We start from the raw sequence: 27544 nt of genomic DNA on the forward strand, positions 1-27544 counted from the left end.
AACCGGTCAGGCTGCTACCTTCCCCAAAGGAACACAGGTGACCCAAATTTATGCAACATCGATACAGATTGGCGTCAAATCGCTCAGGAGAGAGGAAGCAGCCTCGGAGGACTCTCTCCCACCTGCAAGCTGCCAGTATACTAGCAGCAGGTGGGGAAGAGAGATCAACAAAGGATGCAGAGGGTGGAGGAGAGCTCCGGAGGTAATGAAAGCCCAGCCAGACAAATCCCCGAGAGCTTCTTCTCCTAGGAAGTGGGGGTGTTTTTAATCTTCTTTCCTCCAGGCCGGAGGGGATGCACAAGCTGACAGTTTTAGCGTTTGACAAGGATGCCGCCGGAATGAAGTTAAGGGGGAACCAGCGACAGGACACCACACAGCAGGAGATATTTAGGGGTTTCAGCGTCAAGATAAAACTCCCGAAACAAGGTTGGCGGTGGGAGAAGAGGCTCAAAAGGCAGCTGGTTGTAATGAGCCCTGGCTTGCCCCCCCCCGACTGGTACCCATCACTGGTAGCAGCGGAGGGTGGAGCCAGCTCCTCGTTTCCTATTGGCCGAGTGTAGCTGCAGAGATTTCAAAGCTTAGTTGGCCACCTCAAGCAGGCTCAAGGAGGGACAGAGATCTGACGGACAGAGGTAGAGATGGACATGCCCATTGCTGCTTCCCAGTTCTAAAGACAAAGGGCAAAACTCCAAAATAGGGATACTCAGAGCGGGCACACTGAGTATCACCAGGCTGAATTGATTTCAATGGGTCTGCTCAGCAAACACGACTCAAATAAGCCCACAAGGGACTTTGTGAAGCTGCTGAAGTTTGTATTTATAGACTGCTTCAATCACCTGCGTTTCTGAAGCTTGGCAGCCACTGAGGGATCCCTGCTATGCGCAGTGCTTTGTGAAAACTTCAGATACCTGGGGAAAGGGGGCAACAGCCAGGTAGGACTTGCGGTGTGAGTGGCAAGTGTCCACTCACTTCCTCTTGCAAAACTGGGCAAAAAGCAGGCCTAAGTTGTGCAGAGTCAGCACATGGCTGTTGAAAGTGCCTGATGAAAATGGGATGCAGGGGAACTTTTTGCAGGGCAAAGTTTCCCTTTTCCATTTTTTTTTTTTTAAAGAGCAGAAAGCGTACAGACGTAGGAAGGTTTGCCTGTTTGTGAACCAGTAATAGACTTAAGGTGACTGTTTGGGCCCCTTCCCACCTGAAGAAGGGGGACATCCTATGTCTGCACACTCAAGACAAATGGGGCGATCGGGGAGAGGAAGGAGAGAGAAAACAGGTACACAGTCTGAGTGCGGTTTATGGAATTTTAATGAAAGATTGGGGAAACAGTGAGTTGCTGGGGTGCTCTGGCGTAATCCGTGTTCTATAACCTGCAGAATGGGGAGGGAGAGAAGAGAGAACAGTAATGAATTAAGGGGAGTCAGAAGCAAAACCAGGAGTGAACGACTGGATCTCTCTCAAAAGAAGAGGCAACAGTGTAAGCTTGGGAGGCAGGGAGGGGCCTAGATGGGAGATGCTAAAACCAGCTGAACTGCGTCCGAGAGAAAGGCCAGAGGACAAGAACCAAGCAAAGATAATGAATTGGTTTTAGAATGCTGTATTATTTTACTGTTGTTAGCCGCTCTGAGCCCGGCTTTGGTGGGGAGGGCGGGGTATAAATAAACTTTTATTATTATTATATTATTAAGATGAGACTTGCTTTGGGCTGCGTACACACCATGCACTTGAAGCACATCCTTTTCCCATCCCAAAATTATGGGAACTGTAGTTTGCCCGCACAGAGCTACAGTTCCCAGCACCTGTAGCAAACCGCAGTTCCCAGGATTCGGGGGGGGGGGAGAGGCACACATAATAGCAGTGAGGGGAAGATCAGCTTGGCCCTAACCACAGACCACCAGAAGCATTGTGCACCCTGCCTCCTGAAAAGGACTGCACTGTCAATTGCCCCGTGGCTTCAGAGGCTAAGGAAAGGGTGTTCATATGCTAGCCAGAGATCCAAGGGCTTCTAGGAGATGGAGCCCCTGCCCCACTCCCAGAAGAACAGCCTGATCCCCCAAATAGACTCAAATGCCTGTTAATGATTCCTTGCATCTTCACCCTGGGACCCTCAGGCCTCCTCTCCCATGGCTAGCAGACTGTAAACCTGAGGCAGGAACGAGGTGGTGGAGGCGGCAGAATGGACCGAACCACCCCACAACTAGAGGTGGGGGTGCCACTCACGAACATCCCCATATGGAAATGACTCCACGCAGAGAGAAAGCTAGCACACAAGGGCACATCTCCCTCTTATGTGCCAACTGCTTTGCTTAATACTGCAAGGAGTCCCCGCTCCCATCTTTTTAAAAAATGCGGCCCCTGCTTTGGCTGTCTTGCCCCAGTTGGCAAAGGTATCTTCTTCTTGCTGTTATTACTCTGGCAGGCTTTCACCTTGGCCAGTAGATGTTTTTATCTGAAGACGGCGTTTCTATTCGCTATGCCTGTCTGGGCTGTGCGATCCTGCTGCTGCGATTTTAACTGTTGTCAAGCTGAGTAACGATGCATCTGAGCTAGGCAGGTTGTGCATTTCTGTATAAGTAAGTAATAAAAGGATGGTGGACTAAGATTAGAGGGGCAGAGGGCAAGAGCGACTGGTTAGCCTGCCACTATCGGGCAAAGCGCTGCCACCACTTACGTGATCTCCCGGAAGGCGCGCTTTTCAACGTACTTCACCCGGTATTTCCTCTTGAACCTGGCAAGGAAGACACAAGAGGTTTAGGGACTTTACAGTGAGAAGAACTGCTAAATACACCAGCCCAGATGCAAGCACAGCACCTGGGAGGCAAGCCGCCATGGCTGCAGAGACATCTCCTCTCCAAAGGCCACACACCACCCTTCTTGAAAGGTTTCTCTCCCTCCCTCCCGCACCAAGGCTTAGAGATTACGTTTTCCCCAAAGTCCTCAGGAGAGCTGCGACTATTGCACTTTGTGACTCACTGCTTAAAGATGTGAAGCAACACCTTCAAACCACAACACGGTGTTTTGAGCTGCTGTGAAGCGGAATCAAAGGCTCTCTGATGTGCCACTTCACATACAGAAATCCAAGTGCTGGACACACATTTGCGAACCGGCTGAAAGGGTTTACACATCAGCCTTACCCGCCCTCTCTGCAAGTGGTTGCCTTCCAACGTTTTGGATTACAACCCCCCATATCGGCCGCGAGCCAAGCTGGTGGACATGGAGTTGGAAAAGGCCATTCCACATCTACACAGAACTCCCAGGGTTTTCACAGTGACTTAACGGCCCTGAGACCTCCGGGTATAAAAAGGGTAAAGGGACCCCTGACCGTTAGGTCCAGTGATGACCGACTCTGGGGTTGCGGCGCTCATCTCGCTTTATTGGCTGAGGGAGCCGGTGTACAGCTTCCAGGTCATGTGGCCAGCAGGACTAAGCTGCTTCTGGCGAACCAGAGCAGCACACAGAAACGCCATTTACCTTCCCGCTGGAGTGGTACCTATTTATCTACTTGCTTTCAAACTGCTAGGTTGGCAGGAGCAGGGACTGAAAAATGGGAGCTCACCCCATCACGGGGATTCGAACTGCCAACCTTCTGATCAGCAGATCCTAGGCTCTGTGGTTTAATGCACAATGCCACCCGTGTCCCACCGGGTATAGGACGGTGTATAAATTGAATGAATGAATAAGAATCTTTGCTGGTGGTGAGGGGCACAGTTCTATGGAGGAAGAGAGACAGACACCAGCATTATCCTGCTGCTGCTTATACTGTATGAATGAGAGAGAGGAGCAAGAGGAGACCCTCTGACCTTGCCGATTCTCTCAACTCACTGAAACCTCAGCTTCCTCTCGGGAACATGCAAATCTTATCAGAGGTTTAAGCAAGTGTGGATAATCCCACGATATCCCATAGTTTAAAGAGGCCACAGCCGGCAGCAGGTGTAGGGAGTTACCCACCCCCTGGGGGCAATTTACTGCATTAATACCTGAATCTGGGTGCACCACTGTGGCACCAGAGAACTGCTAAACCGCTTGGAGGAAGTAACAAGAGACTCAGGATTACAGAGTGGGAAGGTCATCTCGTTCCCTCCCCTCCAGCTCCATGCTGGATGTGCAATGCAGGATGCGACCACAGCATCCCTGGACCGATGGCTGCCCAGCAAGTATTTCCAGTCAAAGACTCCCTGCAGCCTAAAGAACCAACCAGAGGAGGCTGACCCCCATCTCTCTGCAGGGGTTGCTGACTCTGGCTTGCCTTCTTCCAGTTAAGAAACATTCGTCAAGTGGGCTCCTTGTGTTAACGGTGAAGAGTCACCCTGAAGAGTTACCCCCTGCCAACGCTACCATCCCACTCACTTTGCACGTTCTCTGGGCTCTAGGAGGTTCCGTTTCTGTAGGCTCTTGAACCGGTCCTTCAGGATACTGCCTTCGGGCTGGAGGAAGAAGCAGAAAGAGAACTCGTGACAGATCGGGGTTCATGTTAAGCACAGAGAGACCTGTGGTATCCCGATAGTCTGGGGCTTGTGGCAGGAGAGCCTTCCTGGCCAAGTACCCATTCATGTGCCATGCAGTCTTGATCAGGCTACTCTTTGGGGAAATTCAGCCAACACCTGGATTCACTGGTTCTCACGGCACAACACCCAGGTTGCCAGAGAAGGGGGAGATGGCAAAGAGAAGTAACTGTGCCTGGATGCCCTCACATGCTGAACCAAAGGGAAATTGTTCCGGTAGCTCTGCAAGCACCATCTTGGTAGTCAAGATAACCCCACAATGAATTGGTAGTTGTTGCAGCAACGAGCTCATATATGTTTATATTCAGTTGCTCTGATGCTATCCTTATCTATGGGCTTGGGGTGCTGGGCTCTGAGACCAGAAAGGGGTAATGCTTGGGTATTTGCCACCTATGCAGTCATCTGGGCAGGTGAAACGATGGGAGGTCCGGGCCAGAGTGATGTTTGCTGCTTTGTGTATAAAGTATGTGTGACTGTTTGCTTGGGCACAGACAAACCGTCTCCCTGCTGTGGTATCCGTCCTGCTTTTGCAAAGGCTAGGAGAACTGGCAGGCCGATTTGCTCTAAGTCTGCACCTTCCTTTAATAAAGCACTAGAACAGATCACTCGTGTTTTTGACGTCCTTGGTATCCCTGCGCCCAACCGTTCACATGAGCCCCGCTTTGGGCCTGCGGTTCAGAACACCTCTTTCCCCCCAAAATCTATTGCCAGTGTCGAAACCGTGAAGGTTTGTTTGCCTTGAACAAAATACCCCACCTTCTCTTACACGCAACCCAAAATTAAACACACAGTTGGGGATTAAAATAACCCGAATCCATAAACATTCAAGTTTTCCTGTAACAGTCAAACACAGAGACTGGTTCTGGGGAGGTATCTACAGATGTTCTTGGGCTCAAACTCCCATCTTCCCCAGCCCTGATCGCTGGGGCTGAGAGTTGGCCCTGGTGTATTATCCGGAGAGCCAGAGATTCCCCACGCCAGGTCTCCTGGAAATCATAACCGTTTCCCACAGCACAGTCGGCTGGAGAGTTTCCCTTTTGCACCAGAAAGTTGGAGTCTCAGCCGTGTTCTTTACAGTGAAGAAAGGGGGGGGAGGGAGAGAGAAACAGCTGTACGAAGCCCTCCCCTCTTTGCACCAACACCTCCAGCAGAGACACTGCAGGTGTCGGGAGCGCAACTCTTCGCACAACATCAACTCCTCACGTACACTCATTAGGTGCCTTCCTGCTCCCTGGGATGGAGGTGTTTTGCATGAGCTCTGGGAGTCTTGCCTGTGAGGGGGAAGGTGTGAGGAGCTGGGAGGGAGGGAACGGAGCATTTGGGGAGGGGGGAGGCCCACCTCCAAAGCCTCCTCAGCCTCAAAGCTCATTGGCTGGCGCTGGAGAAGCCGCAATCCCAAACTAGCTCGCCAGTCGCAGGGACGCTGAAAGGACACTGTGAAATAGGGGCAAGCAGACAAGGCCTCTGATGGGGTTGCTCCCCACGACTAAGAGGCAACAAAGGCAAGGCAAATGCCAAAGGAAGTTAATTCTTCACACCACAGACCTCTGGAACACCCTGCTACCGTGCATGGCAATAGGTGGCTACTTCAGCCGATAAGGTTTTTGCAAAAGAAAGGGGAGTCAAGACACACAGGCACAACAGGCCTCTCTCTCAGGCTACTGGCCACAGAAGCCAGAAGCTCAGCCTCTCTACTGACATGAAATCCCTCTGTGGCATCTCAGATAGTCAAATGCAGAAAGACCCATCTATCATGTTAATTTTGATGCTGAAGAACATCCTGGGATGTCTACGCAGCGCCGCCTCCCTCCATGGTAGTCAGCTGATGGAGGAAGGTGAAGGTCACACCCAACAGGAAGAGGAAGTCAGCTCTGTCCAGAGCAGGTGTCCCCTTAGTGGGCTCTGCTGGCCCCTGGGGGGGGCACTAAGGGGCAAGGGGGGGCAGCAGGAGGTGTAAGTGACTTTGAAAGAAATGGCACCACAGGATCAAGTTCACAAATTTTGCAGAAATAATTAACCTAAATTGTTCTAAACTAAACTAAATGTGCAATTAATTGATACTGTTTTGAATTTTATTCTTTTGTTCCAGCAGAGGTTAGATGGCCACCTGTTGTGTATTACTTAAGTTGAGACCCCTTCATTGCAGGGGGTTGGACTGGATGACCCTCGGGGTCCCTTTCCAACTCGACAATTCCATGCCTGCAACTCCTTAGTAGGCTGCGCAAACTGCTATGCTGCAAAAATGCCTATTTTAAAGGAGCCACTGGGGATGCGTTTATGGAAGCAAGGAGGCAGTGGTCCAAAAAATGTTTGGGAGCCAGTGGTCCAAACTGTGTGGAGGGGAGATGAGTTTGAGAGCTCAACATCCCGGGATGAATTTGTGGGTCTCCCTGACCCAAGCTGGTCCAGAGAAGGGGCACAAACGCTGGCAGTAAGTAGCTCTGAGAGGACACCTTTAGAGAGGCTGTGATTGTGCAGTACCCAGACATAGGAGAACTCTTTCAAATTGGGAAGGGGGTGGGGAGAAGAGAGAGAAGAAAGGAGAGTCTTCCTTGGGCGCCTCAGCTCCCCAGTCCTCACCTGCTCGGCAGGGCCAGGGAGCCCCTGGGGAACTTCACATTCCCAGCAAGCAACTGCTGCAAATTCTCCGAGCGCAAGGATGGGTCTCATCATTGGGCACCAAGGGAAGGAAGAATGCAGGCACGGGTGGGCAGGTGGGGGGCACAGCGCAGAGGCCCCTGGAGAGGAACAGACCACCCCTCAACTCCAAAGGGGCTCTCTTAACTCCGCTCAGCAGCCCCTCCAAACGCCAGCAAGGCCAGGCTGCCCATCTTCGGAGTGGGCAGCCTAATTAGAAAGCTGTGTTCTGAAAAGGGCTGGCTTGAAAGCAGGCAGCGAGGGTTGTGCCAACCCCAAGAAGGCAGCACAGAGAGAACAAAGAGGAGGGAGAAAGGTTGTTTTCTACTGCTCCAGAGAAGCGGACACAGAGCAATGGCTCCAAACTACAAGAAAGGAGATTCCACCTAAACATTAGGAAGAACTTCCTGACAGTAAGAGCTGTTCGACAGTGGAATTTGCTGCCCAGGAGTGTGGTGGAGTCTCCTTCTTTGGAGGTCTTTAAGCAGAGGCTTGACAACCATATGTCAGGAGTGCTCTGATGGTGTTTCCTGCTTGGCAGGGGGTTGGACTCGATGGCCCTTGTGGTCTCTTCCAACTATGATTCTATGATTCTATGATAGAGGTGGCAGAGAAGTGGAGGGGGAGCCCAGCAACGGGCCAAGGGAACGCTTGATGGGGAAGCTGAATACAGCCTCTTGCCTGCCCTGCAAATGCTCACCTTCAATGTCCTCAAGGACTCTGCCAGCTCAGTGCTCAGCTGCACATCCAGGTCAGGATCTTCATACCTGCCACGCAAGAGGGGGAAACAAAAGGGGGCTGCTGAGAAGCGGTGTCCAAAATTCGCCAGGCGCATTTTGCACCTGGCTGCTTGTGACTGAGCGATGATGCCCGTTTTCACACACTAATACCCCACCATGTCGAATTCTATCCGTTATAATTTATCTGCTCGCTCGGGATGAATTTCAGGGTACGAAAACGCTTTTTTTGAGCAGGGGCAGTCACCGTACAGAGAGAGAGGTCGGAATGGGCCAATATACAGTGGTACCTCAGGTTACAGATGCTTCAGGTTAGTGTCGGCTAACCCAGAAATAGTACCTTGGGTTAAGAACTTTGCTTCAGGATGAGAACAGAAACCGCACGGTGGCAGCGGGAGGCCCCATTAGCCAAAGCGGTACCTCAGGTTAAGAACAGTTTCAGGTTAAGAACGGACCTCCAGAATGAATTAAGTTCTTAACCAGAGTTACCACTGTATATGTGGACTGTCCCTGGGTCAAGTGACTTTTCTCCTTTAAAGTTCTCAAAGCTCTCCACCGGGCTCAAGGTGGTCCTCTGAGCTAGCCAGATGTTTAACCGAGAATCGATCACAGTCAGTCCATCCTTTGAAAAACAAGACTTGCAGCCCTGCCCCAAAATGGCAACGAGACATTCCTTAAACCTTGCTTTAAGGAGCCATTTGGCACCTAGCTAATGTATCTTGAGTTTCTAGCCCTGCTGAGAAGTGTGAGACAAGGACCGGGCCTTCTGCTTCAGAGCTCCCTTCCTGGCAGGGGTGGCGAGAATGGGGTTATTATCCGTGGCGTCTCTTAACCAAGCTCCTCCTCCTCCCAGCCTTGCATCCCCCTCAACAGGCTCTTACTTGAGCTTGCCCAGCCTCTTGGGTTTGTTTTCTTCCGCCTTGCGCTTGGCCTCCCGCTCTCGTTTCCGGCGAAGCAGCTCCGCCTCCCTCCGCTTCACCTGCAGCCGAATGGCGCGCAGCTGGAACACTTCCTGCCGCCGGAGCCGGGCCGCCTTCTCAAGCGCTTCCCGGGCTTTCTGTGTGCAGAGGGGAAAAAGAGAGAGAGAGAGGATGAGGCAGCAGGTCTGGAGAGAATGGCTTCCCTCTTCGCTTTTGCCCCTTGCTGTCCACGGTGAGCTCTGTAGCCCAGGGCAAACCCCTTCCCTCTTGCCAGCGCAGGATCGCTGGATCTCTCTCTCTCAGCAGAGAGGTGGTCGTCCCCAAGAGCTGGCGTCCTCCCTGCTCCCGCGTAGCTCCTGCAGGGAGCAGATGGCAGGCGCCAGGCTCGGCCAGATGGCCGCGTGTTCGCGAGCCGCAGCAGCATCGGTGGAGAGGATAATCAGGCTCGCTCTGGCAGGCGGCCCAGAAGGCAGCCCCCATTGCCACGGCTTCTCAAGGGCAGCTCAGGGAGCAAGCCCTGGCAGAGGCTTAGATGCCTGCACAGGAAGGAGTACGGGCGTGTGTAGAAACGCACACAGAGAGAAACAAAACAAAAGGGCATTTTACGCACTCACAGGGCAACTGGTCTGTGCATCCCTGCACTAGAACTATCGTTTTGCACCAAACTTTGCCACGAGGAAAAGCTAGATTGTACAGTCTACATGTGCTATGGAGGTTTGGCTCCTCTTATTTTGAATTTTTTTTTTTTTTGCAGCTTAAGAGGAGGAAGCAGCTATGCACAGGAGAAAACGCCCCTGCTTTTTACCAAGCTACTGCCCACTGGTTTCTGAGACTTCAGTAAAGAAATGTCAAGATTCTTTCAAGCACATAACCACCGGGGCCAGAAATGTCGTGTTTGATTTTACAGGAAAGGGAGGTGCTGAGGAACCTGAATCCTCTAGCTATTCCGTTTTGTAGGATTCTGTGCTCCAGCAGGACCAAAGTGCGCATGGACAGCCCTGTTCACCAGAGGCCTTGTGGGAAGCTGCCATGCCCCATGCAACCACGAGCCCCTTTTGTGGCTGTGCTTATAGGGAGCTTCACTTCCAGAGACAAGAGAATAGAGAAACAGCCCACACCCACATCTTAAGAGGCTATGGTAACTCAGCGGTAATTAGCCTTTGGCTAATTAGTTTAATCTGTGACCTTTTAAACTGGGGGAGTGTGTGTTATTGTTACTGTTTGGTGCTGTGCTATGTATTTTTGTGTTTTTATATTGTAAACCACCCTGCGATCCTCAGATGAAGGATGGTATACAGTGGTACCTCGGGTTACAGACGCTTCAGGTTACAGACTCCGCTAACCCAGAAATAGTAAGAACTTTGCTTCAGGATGAGAACAGAAATTGTGCTCCGGCGGCAACAGGAGGCCCCATTAGCTAAAGTGGTGCTTCAGGTTAAGAACAGTTTCAGGTTAAGTACAGACCTCCGGAACGAATTATGTACATAACCAGAGGTACCACTGTACAGACTCTGCTAACCCAGAAATAGTACCCCAGGTTAAGAACTTTGCTTCAGGATGAGAACAGAAATTGTGCTCCGGCGGCAGCGGGAGGCCCCATTAGCTAAAGTGGTGCTTCAGGTTAAGAACAGTTTCAGGTTAAGAACGGACCCCCGGAACGAATTAAGTTCTCAACCCGAGGTACCACTGTAATAGTAACAGTAACAACAACAACAACAACAACAGTTATTGTTGCATAGTGCTGAAGAGTCTGAGCTGTGAGGGAAGGTGCCCCCAGTTCAAATGCCGCCTCTGCACGTGGCTCAGTTCCTAAGATCCTTTGCAAAAGGTCACATGTGTGTTTCAAGTGTATGGCATGCACGGTCTGAGAATAGTGGTTGACCAAAGGCAACCTTATCTTTTCAGTCCCATGTAGGAGGAGCTGGGGAAGGCTAATACCAGTATTTGGGGCAAGGTCTTACAAAGAAGTGTTAATTTCTTTAATAATGAACATTGAGAATAAAGCATTTATTCTTGTGAATATGAGGGAAAGAGGAGCATCCTCCTTTAATCCACCACAGTACTGAAAGTCCCAGCCAAAGCCCTGGTGCAAATCAACTCATGGCCCCAAAGGCAATGACCCAGATATGAACAAGAAAACGTCACTCAAAGACCCAGGTGCATAATTTGGTGGTGGAGGGGGGACCACAACTGGAATCCCCCCCCCCGCTTGATATTCTACATACGAAATTTTTTAGTTTTTCAACCAACGAACCATTTTTCTCAAGACATGTTCCACGACAGGGACAGGGGTCCCTTGGCCTTCTGTTGGGGCCACATCCCCTCTTACCATTGTCCACACTGCCTTGGGCTAATGGGGAGCTGGGAGTCCAATCACCACCTGGAGGGTCCCTGCTCTAGAAAAACAACACGCCTGAATACTTGGCTGAACTTGATTCAAGATGGAAAGTGCAAGGAACCAGGCATTAACTGGTTGTGTTTAGCCTAACAGAGGACTGAGGGCTGACATGACAGGCCATCTTCAAATACAGCCGTACCTTGGTTTTTGAACAGCCTAGTTCTTCAATGCTTTGGCTCCCGAACGCTGCAAAACCGGAAGTGACTGTTCTGGTTTGTGAATGCTCTTTTGGAAGCCGAATGTCTGACGGGGCTTTCAATTGGTTGCAGGAGCTTCCTGCAGCCAATCAGAAGCCACGCCTTGGTTTCGGAACGTTTTGGAAGTCGAACACACTTCCGGAACGGATTCTGTTCGACTTCCAAGGTATGACTCTACCTGACAGGCTCTCCACATGGAAGGTGGAGAAAGCTTGTTTCCTGCTGCCCAACGCAACGGATTCAAACGACGCAAAGGGGATCCTGACTAAACATCAGGAAGAACGGACTACCTCAGAACGTAAGGGGGAACCTCAGTATTTAAACAGAGGTTGGCCGACCATCTGCATGTGATTCTTTAGCTGCAATTCCTGCGTTTCAGGAGGGCGGTTGGACCAGATGACTCTAGGGAGCCTTCCAAGTCTACAACTCTATGGTTCTGGGATATAAGGGAGGGGCTCAGGCACAACCACAAATCTGGGGCTGTGTGTAAGTTTTGCACTAGACCGAGGACAAACCCACCTTCCGCTTGGCCTCCTTCTCCTTTTTCCGCTGGCGCTCTGTTTTCTTTTCTCCTGCTGCCACTCGGGGCAGACGAGGTATGGGAGCGGCGTCCGCCTGCGACTCTCCCTCCTGAGGTTCCGACGGGCTCTCCTGTCGCCCTTCGCCGTCCGACTCCTCCTCCAAGAGGCCCTCGCACTGCTCCTGGAACACCGTCTCCTGCAAGCGCGGAGGGAAGCTGCATCATTAGGAATGGGTTGGGGGTGGAGAGAAACATCGCACACCCAGCCTGGGCTGCGTCTTCTCTCAGTGACTGATAGCGTTCGATCAATTGTCCTCAAAAGATGTGCCAACTCTCTTAGGGAGAAGCAGGCCGCTGCAAAGACAAAAAAGCTCTTTCCCATTTCACTCTGCATAATACCTTCTGCCTGCACATTGATATATTTGAAAGGAGCCAGCAGAGCCAGACAGGGTTCAGCACACCCCATGTGGTTTTATTTCATTTACCTATAGAAGCATAAGCCATATCATAAAATATCAGTGTCCGACACTGAAAGACAAAATAAAGAACCAGGCAGGTAATCATTTTAAAAAATTAAAACTCAGCAGCTACAAAAGGCCTGTTGGCACGAACATGTCTCGTAACAGATACCTAAAGGTCAAAAAGAGAGCAAAATCTTTGCTGGAAGAGTGTTCCTTTGCAAGGGCCTGGCGATGCTATATGGCTGACTTCTAGTGGAGGCCAATCGGGCCTCTGTACGTGGAAGGACAGCTCACAATTATTATTGCTCTATTATTTATTAAATGCCGCCCTTCATCCGAAGATCCCAGGGCAGTTCACAACAGAAAAACACAAAAGGAGAATATGAAATACATGGTAAAACCAAAACAATCCAGTAACACCCCCCCCCACTTTCAATGGGTTTACTTTGAGTATGACTAACACTGGATACAACCCAGGCTATTGGGATGCTGAAGGTCCCTCTGAATCCCTGTGGCAGCATCGCCATTACCTAAGCAGTTAATAATTAGTAATACAGTCACAATGCTCCTCTGGATTTCAGTGACTGAGCAGGGATACAAGGGCTCTGGGGCCCTTATCCTGGACCCACACTGACCAGGGCTTTGTATTTCAACACAAGAACCTTGGATCTGGCTTGGTTTCTCCAGCAAATCTTGCCCAAACCCCACTGGCAATGCTTAAGTTGAAGGCTGATCACTGCCAAAGCATGGCGCCCAAAATGGGGAAAGCACGTACCTCATACCAACGCATTCATATTGAGTCTCTGACTCCAAAAAGTAACACTTAAAAGCCCTCAGCTGCATTTAAATTTAACATACAGAAAGACCCAGGACCCAGGATCTTGCATGGCTCTTCCAAGCCTTGGGCTGGTTCCTGGCTCCTTCCCTATGTTTGGGGGCTTTTGCTGTTTGGTGGGAGGCTGCTGCTGCTGCTGCTGCTGCTGAGTGCCAGGCCCTGGCACCTCTGGGCAGGATTATTCACATCTTCTCAGAGGCCGGCACATCCCTTTAAACTGATACAGTGCTGTAGGGTTAAGGCCTATTAGGAGGCTAAATATACGCTCTCCTCAGGCCAAGTGAGGAAACTGGCTTGCTTCTAGTGGGAGAGGGGTGCTAACCACGGCCAAAGCGGCCACGTTACCCTTTCCTGGTCCTCCGCAAAAGAGGATTCAGCAAGGAGGGGCTGAGAGCCACCAAGTGGCAGCTTTTCATCTACATAAGCACAATGACTTATTGCTGCCAGGCTGCAATACCACAGCTCACCCCTCCAGGATCACACCTACTAAAAAGCACTAAAAAGCCAGGAAGTGACAAATTGTGATCTTGTCATGCAGCACCTGAACTGTCAACGTGTTCACCCAAACTTGTAATTCTCACGCTGCGTCCCTTGGAAGTTTATCCGGGGCTTCTCTGGAAGATCGATAGCAGCAGCAAGTAAGTATCCATGAAAAGGCAGCTTCTGAAAATGCCTCCCTCTACCAACCCCAAGAATCTCCTCCTGTGATGCACAGATGCAACTTAGCAGGGGATAAAAATGTGGGAAGTGTTTTCCTTGAGATGGAAAGATTGAAAAGCCCCGGCATAGATGAGCCATTGTCATTTTATGGGCCTCTGAAGCTTTAGTGACCATCACCCCCTGGCAAACATGGAAAGGATGGCATAACGATGTGCTCTTAGGAGAAGGTAACGGACAGGACAGCTTGACTGACTCTATACAAGACAAGGCCCTCTGCACTCTTTGCACAAACAGGATACACTGCTGCTTCCTTGAGAGCCGAGGAATAAACCAAGACAGCCTCCCCACAACCTGGCAACTTCTAGACGTCACTGTTCGGACTCCAATTCCCATAATCCCTAACCAATGCTCTGGAGTCCATGTCCAACATCTGGAGGGCACCAGGTTGGGGAAGTTTGCCCCAGGATATCGTGACCAAGTCTTCACTTGATACAATCCTCTGGTCCTTCTGCTATTGTTTTTGTCCTCCCAAGAACAAGGTCAGAATGCCAACAAGGGCGCAGGTCAATTCCCCAACAGCCTCAGCGGTGGAACTCCCTTCTGCAGGGTCAAACGCTCACCTCAGTGGGGGCTTCATCCAGCGTGGGGAACTTCAGCTGACGCTCCAATCGCTCCGCTGCCTTCTGCTTCTTCAGCTCAACTTCGTGGGCTTGGAGGAGGAGGGCCTGCAAAGGGGGAGGGAGCGGCGTGAACAGCGGAGGAACAGGCCTAGCCATCCCTCGTGGGACCTCCGCTGTGATGTGTAAGGGACTGCTTCACTCATCCTGGAACGCTCTCTTCCAGGTCAGGCCCAAATGTGGCCCTTCAGCCCTCTCCGTCTGGCCCTCAGGATCATTCTCAAGCTACTTCTCTCACCAGCCCTGCTCCACACCCTCCCTGGGTGCTGTTTCCTGGCTGCAATGCTTTATTAAACTGTGATATCACTCATTTGCCTGGCTGGCTGGCTGAGCCAGTGTGGCATTAAGGTTAGAGTGCTGGGACTATGACCTGGGAGAGGCCAGGGTTCGAATCCCCCACTCAGCCAATGCTGGGTGACCATGGTGTCAAGTCACCACCACTTAGCCCATGGGTAGGCAAACTAAGGCCAGGGGGCCAGATCCGGCCCAATCGCCTTCTAAATCAGGCCCGCAGATGGTCCAGGAATCAGCAGGTTTTTACATGAGTAGAATGTGTCCTTTTATATAAAATGCATCTGTAGGTTATTTGTGGGGGCCTGCCTGGTGTTTTTACACAAGTAGAATGTGTGCTTTTATTTAAAATGCATCTCCAAATCTGATTCTAGTCCCGTCTGCCACTGGCATGTGGCCCCTGGAGGCTAGCTGATGAGGAAATATGGCCCTTGTACTGAAAACGGTACCCCACCCCCAGTTCAAAAAAATGTGGTGTGTTCCCCTGGTGCCTCCGTTGCCTATGCCCTCTCCCATTAACCATGGCTCCTTCCCCGATCCCTAGCAGTGCCGCAGCCACATCCCCACAGGCGGAAAGGCTTGCAGATACCTGGTGGGCTTCGAAACTGGGGTTGTACGACCCTCCTGGGGGAATGACCTCCACGGCCGGCAGCTGAGATCGAGGCTTCTGTAGACGCTCCGGGCGCTAAGGAGAGATAAAGAGAGGCTGAAGCGGCCCCTGGCTCCTCACGCAACCACCCCTGCTCAAAAAGCGAAGCCCCCAACGTACCTTCACGGGCTGTTTTTTGGTCTGCTCCAGGAACCAGGTATCCTTCCCAGCCAGGGCTTTGTCCAGCGGGTCTGGGAAGACAAAAAAAGGGAGGGGAGGAGAAAGAAAGCATGTCACAAGGCCAGCAAGAGCCTGAGCTTCTGCTTCTTCTGAACAAGGTGTGAGATGCAGCCTCTGGGGCAGCAGCCACTCAATTCTCCCCCCATCAGCACACATACCGGCCTGCTCTGCTTTGGCAACAGCTGCCAACCTGGCCGGAGAGTGTGGGCGGGCAGTCACGTTCCAGCCACCCACGGGAACCGGACAGTGGCCTGGAGGGAGGTCATTTTGTCCTCTGAAGCACTTAGATTAGCCCTGAACCTTTGACCCCAGGCAGCTGGGGGGTGGAGGGGGGCAGGAAGAGAGGAGGCGGCAGCGGCAACAGCCGGGAAGGATAAATACAGCAGGCACATGAAGGTGGGGGAGAAAAGGGGAGGGGGAGTGAGGGAGGACTGTAGCTGCTCCAACCTGCTTGAATGAGTGTCAGCCGGGATGGAGAGAAATGCCAATCACCGCCCACCACCTTGTTAGCTGAGCCAGAAGGGCCAGGCAACTCCCGCTGGAAGCAACATGCAGAGCACATGCAGAGCGTGTGGGAGGGATTCCCCGCAAGGGGAAATCCCACAGGGCCAGCCTGGCCAACTGGGTACGTCTGCTTAGGGAGCCAACCCAGCAGATGATTCTCTCTGCCATCGGGCTGCCCTTTGCAGTCTCTGGGTCACAGAAGAGAGTCCCAGAGGCCAGCTTGTGCTCTCTTCGTCTCCCCGCCTCTTGCCAGCCAAAGCTGGAAAGAGAAGTCAGGACGAATAGCTCTCAGCATCTCTCCTCTAACTACCGGAAGCCCTCATAACTTTTAAGATAACACAAATTCTTAAAACAGCCAGGATTTATTTTAAATTTTTTGGGGGGCGGATGGAGACAGAGGAAAAAAGAGACGCAGCACAGATTCCACCCCTGGGTTCCTAAAAATGATCCTTTTCCGCACGTCGCTGTATAAGTGCTGACCTCTCCTGGAGAAAGCTAGCATGACACTGGGCCATGACCTAGATAGAATCTGGAGGCCACGCTGACTTCCTTCCCCTCCCAGCTGAAGAGATTAAAAGTTGGAACAGGTACACATCTTGTACCGTAGAAAAGGCGGAGGGGATGAAGACAAAACCAGGAAGCCGATACACACATGTGATTACAGGTACGTCTACTAGAGATAAAGAGATTCAACCACGTGTTGGGGAGCGGGGAATGTACAGTGCATGTCCCCAGAAGAGGCACAAAAATCACTCTCTCTCTCTCTCTCTCTCACACACACACACACACACACACCCCAAGACCACAAAGGATGGCCATCTAGGTAACAGGCACACCTACATCAACCTGTGCAAGTAAGAAGAGAATAAATGGCGCAGCAGGTGGTATCACGTCTGCATCACATCAAGCATGAAATGACATTTCAAATCGCTGCCTTTAAGTTTCTGTTCAGCCCTCGCAAACCAGGCACATTCGACCCACAAAACATAACTTCGAACAAGCAACCAGGTTGCAAAAGTCTCGAGAGGGCAGCCAGGGTGGGTTCTGTTTCGTTTTTAAAAAACGGCATCGTTGAAAAGTGGAATTGGGTTCAAGAAGTGTCAAATTAGGTGGTTGGGTTCCTCAAGGTTTCACCCATGCCATTCACAGCACCGCAAGGCATGAAGCAGAGATGCGGAGAAGGGAAGATGAGCAGCAGAAAACATGACCGGAAGAGCAAGGAGCTACAGGTGAGAGGACAACCTGCTGCAAAATGCACCAGCCGTTCCTTGCACGACTCTCAGATGTTTCCAGGAAAAGCAACTACTGTGGGGTATTCTCAGCCCCCATCAGCTATGGCAATGCAACCCGGGACAACTAGATATGTGGAAGGGTGACACAACTTTGTCCTCCATCTCTAGGGCAAATGTATTTGAGATGCTGGAGGGCGAAAGTAGCCTGCATGCATATAGGGTTCCACACAGACGAACATCCTATTGAATTAGCTGGACACCAAAGCCCTCACATGCCACTAGAGCTTCCCTCCAGATGCACGCAAATGCTGCACGCAAAGGAACTGGCCAGTAGCTTAGGTGATGCTTTACGTGAGATGCTGGGCCACATAGAATGACCTTCAAGATATGGGTGTCACTGTGGTCTAAACCACTGAGCTTCTTGAGCTTGCCAATCGGAAGGTTGGCAGTTCAAATTCGTGTGATGGGGTGAGCTCCTGTTGTTCTGTCCCAGTTTCTGCCAACATAGCAGTTCAAAAGCACACCAGTGCAAGTAGATAAATAGGTACCACTGCGGCAGGAAGATAAACGGCGTTTCCGTGCCCTCATGGTCTCCTGTTGCACCAGAAGCGGTTTATTCATGCTGGCCACATGACCCGGAAAGCTGCCTGTGGACAAATGCCAGCTCTCTCGGCTTGAAGTGAGATGAGCGCTGCAACCCCATAGTCGCCTTTGACTGGACTTAACCGTCCAGGGATTATTTACCTTTTTACCTTTTACCCTTCAGGAGACCTGAAACCCTATTCAGGCCCAATACCCATGAAAGCTGGCTTGCTAACCGCTGACTTATAACCAAAGCATGAGGCTATGCTCACCTGCTGGACCTTCCAAAAGGATGTAACCTCTACTCCACCACACCTGTTTATAAAGGGGGTGGGGTAGCAGCTGTGAAACTCTCAAGTCCCACCCACCTAACTGTAACTCACAAGACTCCTCTCTCTTTCTAGAGCTAGGGATAGAATTATTGCACCTGACTGCCGTCTCGACTTACTTGAGTCTGACCACATGTCATAGAACGTCCTGGAAGGATCGATGCCGCTGCCTGCTTCTGCAGCTTTCACCGCCGGGGGCTTCTGCAACCTCTCCTGAAGGAGGCGCTCTTTCCGTGGCACCACCCCTTTCTCCGTCAACTTCTCCCAAAGCCGCTGCTTCCTCTTTAGCTTCTTGCCGTTGGGAACCTGATGGGCGAGGATGCTAAGGAGAATAAAGACAAGTTCTTGGTCAAGCACAGGGGTCAGCAAACTTTTTCAGCCGTGGGCCGGTCCACCGTCCCTCAGACCATGTGGGAGGCCGGACTATATTTTGGAAAAAAATAATGAACAAATTCCTATGCCCCACAAATAACCCAGAGATGCATTCTAAATAAAAGGACACATTCTACTCATTTAAAAACATGCTGATTCCCGGACCGTCCGGAGGCAGGATTGAGAAGGCGATTGGGCCGCATCCGGCCCCCGGGCCTTAGGTTGCCTACCCCTGGTCAAGCAGGACTGCCGTCGGCCGAGCCACCGTCAGCTGATGCTGACAATTACGAGGTAAATGGATAAATACTGTCTGATACTGCACAAGACAGCTGCTTATTGAGAGGACCTGAACCAGCCCTTTCCCCCACTTCCTGAATCATACCTAGCAACTCGAAAAAAACCTCTGGTTGCTCCCTCACTTTACTTCCCAATACTGTAGCAGCAGCACCTTTAATCTCAGGGCAGCAAAAACAGGGTCTCCTCCTCTGAAGCCCATGGGATGTTGGGGAGGCAAGCTACCTAAAGAGAATGGTAGTTCGAAGGAGGACATTGACCAGCTGGAAAGGAAGCCACAGAGCTGTAAGGAGTGCATCCTAAAGAGTCTAAGTCATATGATGAAAGAGTGGCTGAACTAAACTTTGTGGGGAGGAGAAATGCTGAAATATTCCTAATACTGAAAAGGTCAAAAAGTAGGAGAGAAGCACTCACACTTCCCTGAGAATGTGACAGGCAACAGAATGGAAGGAAATTATTACTGTGAATTTCTATTTCCAGAGTCTCCTGGAGGAGTGCTTGCAATATGGTCATATGTAGAGTAAGAAAAAGGCTCCAAAGTAGTTCAGTGAACCAAGTTGTGTAACGAGACTGTGCGAAGGGCAGCCTGCTGGGTGTTATGCAAGTTAGCGCTGGCGCTCCCAAACTTACAACTTATGCTGCCGGGCCGCACCCTCCCTCTCTTGCCTCTAATTGTCTCCCTAAAGCTCAAAGGCTCAGATGGGGGATATCAAGAGCGCCAGACAGGCAACGGGTTTCCTACAGTCTCTTCTGCACAACCCAGAAGAAGACTTACTCTTTGGGTGGAGGCACTTTGGAATCCGGCTGCAGGATCAAGTCGATCTTCAACGGCTTCTCTTTGCCACACTTCTGTTTTCGGCCTGGAAGGAAAATGCAAGCCAAGGATTCATCAGAGGCACAAACAGCACGATGAAGTAAGTTGAGAGCAGGAGTCGCGCGTCCCACTGCAGGAGGCAGCTTATACTGTGTGCAATGGGAACACTTTTGATCCAGGCTCCAATTTCTCTGGTATTCACAACCCAAGTTGACTCTTCTCGTTTGTTGCAGCCTCTTACCTTTTTCTTGAACACCAGTGTCTACGAAGAAGAGGGTTTCGTTGGGTTTCTCTGACACAGGTCCTCTGGAGAGAAGGGAAAAAATAAACTTGGACCACTACAGCATGACTATTCTCCAGGCCCCAGATATACAGCCAACACTACCATTCTGCTCCTGCATTGTAACAACACTGAGAGACAGGAAGGTCTGGGTTTGAATCTCCACTCAAGTCATGAAGACCAATTCGTAACCAATGCGTAACCTTGGGTCAGTCACCATCTTTCATCCTAACCTACCTCACAGGGTTGTTGCTGTGAGTATAAAATATTGGGGGGGGGGGAGGAGAACCACATACATTACATTGAGCTTCTAAGGTGGCAAATATATAAAAATAATGCAATAATAAACACTGCCAAGCCAAATCTCAGGCCACTCCACATTGCCCTCAAGATCTGCACACACACTGGCTATTTGCGCCAACAAAAGATTTCCTCTCAGAGGTTTGGCCTCCTGGAGGGGGGCGGGCTCTACTCCAGCCCATAATGTCTGCTGCACACCAATGCCCCATAACTGTGGGTTCATCATCGTCTACTCCCTAGTAATTATCTCCCCGCACTTCTGCAACTGACTCCTCCCATAACTATCAGTTCTTCAGCATCCCTCTGCTTATTTAAACTTCAACCTCTCCATTTCTCTACAAAGAAAGGCAAGCAGGCACAAGAAAGGTGCATGAAACCACACATGGGAAATGTGGATAGAGAGGTTGTTTCTGCTGACTCTTGTAATACTAGAACCCTATGGGGTCGATCCAACGAAGCCTGATAGGTGGGAGATTTGGCACAAGTGAAGAACTGCACCACACAACACATAGCTGAGATTTCATGATAAGGCAGTATATAGAACTAATTTTTAAAAAAGCTAATCAGCAGAATTCACTGCCACAAGGCGGAGGGATGGGCAGTTATAGGAATTATAAGGTCTCAAATATAGAATAAATGTTGATAATTGCACACATTCATAAATATATAAACCACATGTCTAAAATAGTATAGGAGACCAATCCAAAAGCCAACTTGGCTGGAAACTAAGGAGCACAAGGCTATCAGTAGCCGTGACAACCAAGTCCTCCCTCCATTGATCCCCTGAATACCAAAGGCTGGGAATCACCAGTGCGGAGGGTTCCACCAGCATTGTGCTTTCCATTTTTACGTTCGGAATTTTCTTGACGGTCAACAAAAGAGGTTTAGAGACTGTCTCAAGGCAAATCTAAAAAATGTAGTATAAAGACCGACAACTGGGAAACACTGGCCTGTGAGCGCTCCAGTTGGAGAACAGCCTTTACCAAAGGTGTTGTGGGCTTTGAAACAAAATATATATATATAAAATTCCTTCCAGTAGAGACCAACTAAGTTAGTTATTGGTATGAGCTTTCGTGTGCATGCACACTTCTTTGAAGACACGCGGACTCAGGATGCAAGGCAGAAATGTGCTAAGAGGAAGGAAGGCACGCTTGGCAAATCCACACCGTGATCGACTCCCACCTGGAAACCAATATCCCCACTATGGAATGACGCCTGGATCCAGAATTGGCCTCCACAGTCAATTACAGACTCACTGGTAAGACCATGTTCATGGAAGACAATCTTACTCGGCTACAAGGGATCGCCAGAGAACAGGCTGCTGCTGGGCGAGGGTCCTGACCCAGCAGGGGTCTGTTTGGGTCCTGGGCCTTTGGGCCCTGACCCAGCAGGGGGCTGTTTGGGTCCTGGGCCCCTGGGTCCTGACCCAGCAGGGGTCTGTTTGGGTCCTGACCCAGCAGGGGGTTGTTTGGGTCCTGGGCCTTTGGGCCCTGACCCAGCAGGGGGCTGTTTGGGTCCTGGGCCTCTGGGTCCTGACCCAGCAGGGGGCTGTTTGGGTCCTGGGCCTCTGGGTTCTGACCCAGCAGGGGGCTGTTTGGGTCCTGGGCCTCTGGGTCCTGACCCAGCAGGGGTCTGTTTGGGTCCTGCGCCTCTGGGTCCTGACCCAGCCAGGGTCTGTTTGGGTCCTGGGCCTCTGGGTCCTGACCCAGCAGGGGTCTGTTTGGGTCCTGCGCCTCTGGGTCCTGACCCAGCCGGGGTCTGTTTGGGTCCTGGGCCTCTGGGTCCTGACCCAGCCGGGGTCTGTTTGGGTCCTGGGCCTTTGGGTCCTGACCCAGCCAGGGTCTGTTTGGGTCCTGGGCCTCTGGGTCCTGACCCAGCCGGGGTCTGTTTGGGTCCTGGGCCCCTGGGTCCTGACCTAGCAGGGGTCTGTTTGGGTCCTGGGCCTCTGGGTCCTGACCCAGCCGGGGGCTGTTTGGGTCCTGGGCCCCTGGGTCCTGACCCAGCAGGGGTCTGTTTGGGTCCTGGGCCTCTGGGTCCTGACCCAGCCGGGGGCTGTTTGGGTCCTGGGCCTCTGGGTCCTGACCCAGCCGGGGTCTGTTTGGGTCCTGGGCCTCTGGGTCCTGACCCAGCCGGGGTCTGTTTGGGTCCTGGGCTTCTGGGTCCTGACCCAGCCGGGGGCTGTTTGGGTCCTGGGCTTCTGGGTCCTGACCCAGCCGGGGTCTGTTTGGGTCCTGGGCCCCTGGGTCCTGACCCAGCCGGGGTCTGTTTGGGTCCTGGGCCTTTGGGTCCTGACCCAGCAGGGGGCTGTTTGGGTCCTGGGCCTTTGGGTCCTGACCCAGCCGGGGTCTGTTTGGGTCCTGGGCCTTTGGGTCCTGACCCAGCCGGGGTCTGTTTGGGTCCTGGGCCTTTGGGTCCTGACCCAGCAGGGGTCAGTTTGGGTCCTGGGCCTTTGGGTCCTGACCCAGCAGGGGGCTGTTTGGGTCCTGGGCCCCTGGGTCCTGACCCAGCCGGGGTCTGTTTGGGTCCTGGGCCTTTGGGTCCTGACCCAGCCGGGGGCTGTTTGGGTCCTGGGCCTTTGGGTCCTGACCCAGCCGGGGGCTGTTTGGGTCCTGGGCCTCTGGGTCCTGACCCAGCAGAGGGCTGTTTGTCAGCCTATTCCAACAGGAGCCCTGCTGGGTTATGGCCACAGGCCCCTTCAGAGGCAAACCATGCGCGCCCCGCCGGGTATGGTGATTCCCCCCCCCTCAGCCCTCCTGGGGGATGATATAGGCTGCTCCTGAACCTGGAGGCTCCACGCTTCGACCGCCCCCCGCGCCCCCGCCGAGGAGGTTCGGTGCCAGGCTCACCCCAGCTGCCTCAGCTCGGCCGCCTTCTCCTCCAGCCAGTCTCCCAGGTCCCGGCCGAGCTTGGCCTCCGGCCCCCGCCACCGCTTCCAGCCCTTCTTGCGGTTCCTGGCGCCCAGGCCCCCCGCCCGCCGAGAAGGGAGCCGGCCCGGGTCGCGCGAGTTGGGGCCGAAGCCCAGGAAGGCCGCCTCGGCAGGAGGAGAAGCAGCACCAAGAGGAGCCGGAGCCGGAGCCGGAGCCGGAGCCGCCGCCGCCGCCGCCGCCGCCATCTTGGGCCACGAGAAAGAGCGAGTTGAGGGGGCAGGGCGCCGGCGTCGCTTTCCTTCTGCGCGAAACAGGAAGTGAGAACGGTCAACTTCCGGCGGCCATTTTGGGAGAGGCACCCGCCATAGGAAGAGAGAGGGCGGGGAGTGGAGAGGGACAGGTGAGGTCAACTTCCGGTGTTAAATTTAAAGGCGCCGTCCTGCCATCATCATCATCATCATCATCATCATCATCAGCATTGCATTGCATTGCATTGCATTGTACGGAGCCACGAGGGTCATCCAGCCCAACTCCTTGCATGGCAGGGGGGTGAACTAGATGACCTTCGGGTCCCTTCCCACTCTTCTGTGATTCTAATGCAGGAATCTTTTGCCCAAATCAGAACTCGAACCCACAACCCTGACATAGAATGTTCGTGTTCTGCTGAGTGAGCTATCCCAGCAGCGCCATTAAGCAATAGGAGTTGCAGTGTTGTTGTTGTTTAGTTATTTAGTCGTGTCCAACTCTTCGTGACCCCCTGGACCAGAGCAGGCCAGGCACTCCTGTCTTCCACTGCCTCCCGCAGTTTGGTCAAACTCATGCTGGTAGCTTCGAGAACACTGTCCAACCATCTCGTCCTCTGTCGTCCCCTTCTCCTTGTGCCCTCCATCTTTCCCAGCATCAGGGTCTTCTCCAGGGAGTCTTCTCTTCTCATGAGGCGGCCAAAGTATTGGAGCCTCAGCTTCAGGATCTGTCCTTCCAGTGAGCACTCAGGGCTGATTTCCTTCAGAATAGAGAGGTTTGTTCTTCTTGCAGTCCTCCCTCTTTCATAACACTGAAGCTCCGACTGGACGTCCATTGAATCTGAATGTTGGAACAGTGGAACTCCCTCCCACATATAGCTGTCAACTTACAGATTTGAAAATAAGGGACCAGCAGCCTCGAAAATAATAAGGGATCAGCAGCCAAAATAAGGGATTTTGCTTGGCTTATGAGTTCCATTGGCCCTTCCCTGCCTGAGAGAGACTCTCTCCCACGCCGCCTGTGAGCCTGGCATGAGGTGGTTGCGGCGCCGCCATGGCCGCTGAAGCGCTGCCCTTCTGCGTCTCTCCCCATCCCCTCCTCTTCCTCCTCCCTCAGGCTGCCTCCTCAGCCGCCACCACCGCTGCCGCCTCCAGCTTCCCTGGCAGCACAGCAGAAGTCTCGCAAGAAGAGGGGCTGCCTGCCCGCCCTCCGCCACCCGTCTCCTTACGACGTGCCCCTGAGGGGGAAAAGGGAGAGACGGAGACGCGGCAGCTCGTGCACACGCTCTCTCTCACAGCGGAGGACCCCGAGCCGCTGCTTCCCTCCCAAGCCGGGGAGCATGAAACCCGGGAAATTTAAGGGACATCATCAATCCGGGACAGCAGCGGGACACGGCGCTGGGATAAGGGAGTTTCCCGCCAAATAAGGGACGATTGACAGCTATGCTCCCACAGGAGACTGATGGCCACCAACTTGGTTGGCTTTCAAAGAGGATTGGACAAATTCATGGCGGAGGAGAGGGCTCTCCGTGGCTACTGACAATGGAGAAGGGGAAGGAGGGTTGGTATTTTATGTTTTTGGAGAAATATTTGTTGTTGTTTAGTCATTTAGTCGTGTCCGACTCTTCGTGACCCCATGGACCAGAGCACGCCAGGCACCTCTGTCCTCCACTGCCTCCCACAGTTTGGTCAAACTCATGCTGGTAACCTCGAAAACACTATCCAACCATCTCGTCCTCTCTCGTCCCCTTCTCCTTGTGCCCTCCATCTTTCCCAACATCAGGGTCTTCTCCAGGGAGTCTTCTCTTCTCATGAGGTGGCCAAAGTACTGGAGCCTCAGCTTCAGGATCTGTCCTTCCAGTGAGCACTCACGGCTGATTTCCTTCAGAATGGAGAGGTTTGATTTTCTTGCAGTCCATGGGACTCTCAAGAGTCTCCTCCAGCACCAGAATTCAAAAGCATCAATTCTTCGGCAATCAGCCTTCTTTATGGTCCAGCTCTCACTTCCATACATCACTATTGGGAAAACCATAGCTTTAACTATACGAACCTTTGTTGGCAAGGTGATGTCTCTGCTTCTCAAGATGCTGTCTAGGTTTGCCATTGCCCTTCTCCCAAGAAGCAGGCGTCTTTTAATTTCGTGGCTGCTGTCACCATCTGCAGTTATCATGGAGCCCAAGAAAGTAAAATCTCTCACTGCCTCCATTTCTTCCCCTTCTATTTGCCAGGAGGTGATGGGACTAGTGGCCATGATCTTCGTTTTTTGATGTTGAGCTTCAGACCATATTTTGCGCTCTCCTCTTTCACCCTCATTAAAAGGTTTTTTAATTCCTCCTCACTTTCTGCCATCAAGGTTGTGTCATCTGCATATCTGAGGTTGTTGATATTTCTTCCGGCAATCTTAATTCCGGCTAGGGATTCATCCAGTCCAGCCTTTCGCATGATGAATTCGCATGATGAAGGAGTTGCAGTATCATCTATGTATTTATTATCACCACTGGAGTCAGGGAATGTATGCAGGCAGAGCGGGGAGGTCGCTGGGTTACTTGGGGTGGGGAGTGGGGCTTGCCCTTTCCCCCTGACCGACGCGGCATTTGGGGTTTGTGAGTTTAGAGAGGAGGCAGGTAAGAAATGTCATGATTAGAAATGCATGGAGAAAGTCGATGGAGGAGAGTTTTCCTCCCTCTTTCATAACACTGAAGCTCCGACTGGACGTCCATTGAATCTGAATGTTGGAACAGTGGAACTCCCTCCCACACATAGCTGTCAACTTACAGATTTGAAAACAAGGGACCAGCAGCCTCAAAAATAATAAGGGATCAGCAGCCAAAATAAGGGATTTTGCTTGGCTTATGAGTTCCATTGGCCCTTCCCTGCCTGAGAGAGACTCTCTCCCACGCCGCCCATGAGCCTGGCATGAGGTGGTTGCGGCGCCGCCATGGCCGCTGAAGCGCTGCCCTTCTGCGTCCCTCCCCATCCCCTCCTCTTCCTCCTCCCTCAGGATGCCTCCTCAGCCGCCGCCACCGCTGCCGCCTCCAGCTTCCCCTGGCAGCGCGGCAGAAGTCTTGCAAGAGAGGGGCTGCCTGCCCGCCCTCCGCCACCCGTCTCCTCACGACGTGCCCCTGAGGGGGAAAAGGGAGAGACGGAGACGCGGCAGCTCGTGCACACGCTCTCTCTCACAGCGGAGGACCCCGAGCCGCTGCTTCCCTCCCAAGCCGGGCGAGCATGAAACCTGGGAAATTTAAGGGACATCATCAATCCGGGACAGCAGCGGGACACAGCGCTGGGATAAGGGAGTTTCCCGCCAAATAAGGGACAATTGACAGTTATGCTCCCACAGGAGACCGATGGCCACCAACTTGGTTGGCTTTCAAAGAGGATTGGACAAATTCACAGCGGAGGAGAGGGCTCTCCGTGGCTACTGACAATGGAGAAGGGGAAGGAGGGTTGGTATTTTATGTTTTTGGAGAAATATAGGGTTGATCTTTCTTTAGGGGCGAGGAGAAAATGTGGGGCTGGACTAGATGACCCTTGTGACCCCTTCCGACTCTTCAAGTCTATGATTCTACGATTCCCTACTCCTGAGGTATATGATAAATCAAAGTATGCACACATATGCATGTCCATTGTCAGTTTTGCATGCAGCCACTAGGGGACAGGCTTGCCCCAGTCCATCTGGGCTCTGGAGGGGCTGGGTGCTGGGTGTGGTTGGCAAAGGCCAGGGTGGTGAGTGTGTTTTTCCAACACTGCTAACTGTTTTCACAGGAGTTTGAGGGCTGGCGGATGTTTCCCCTCGGTATTCATGCCGCACCATCCGCCAGCTGGAAGATACAGGCTCCCTACTGTTGCTTAAGTCAAAAGTAATCCCCGTGGCGTCAGGGGGGAAAGGGGGCACTAAACATAATGCCAGCCACCCCTACAAAACCCAGCCACCCCTCAAAATTTGTGCTTTCTGTTTTGCACAGGAGAAACATGTGAAACCTCCAAATCGTTACAGGGGACAACCAGATGTGTGCATTTTGCAGAAATGGAAGAGATCACTTGGACTTGCGATACCATAATGTATG

General features: G+C 52.2%; 1 protein-coding gene across 1 annotated transcript; it reads right to left on the reverse strand.

The window, feature by feature from the left end:
• Window positions 1-1287: 1287 nt before the first annotated feature.
• NOP53 (NOP53 ribosome biogenesis factor) lies at window positions 1288-23480 on the reverse strand (the record flags this gene model as incomplete). Its single annotated transcript, XM_081871506.1, has 13 exons — window positions 1288-1367; window positions 2669-2725; window positions 4345-4421; window positions 7837-7903; window positions 8755-8930; window positions 11908-12105; window positions 14485-14589; window positions 15422-15517; window positions 15602-15672; window positions 18428-18630; window positions 19750-19834; window positions 20030-20094; window positions 23215-23480. 13 exons carry the CDS (start codon window positions 23478-23480, stop codon window positions 1361-1363), a joined length of 1473 nt encoding a protein of 490 aa, XP_081727632.1. The 3' UTR covers window positions 1288-1360.
• Between the last annotated feature and the right edge of the window lie 4064 nt (window positions 23481-27544).

This window comes from Podarcis erhardii (genome assembly GCF_964252035.2).
Source record: "Podarcis erhardii genome assembly, chromosome: 7".
Taxonomy (NCBI): Eukaryota; Metazoa; Chordata; class Lepidosauria; order Squamata; family Lacertidae; genus Podarcis; species Podarcis erhardii.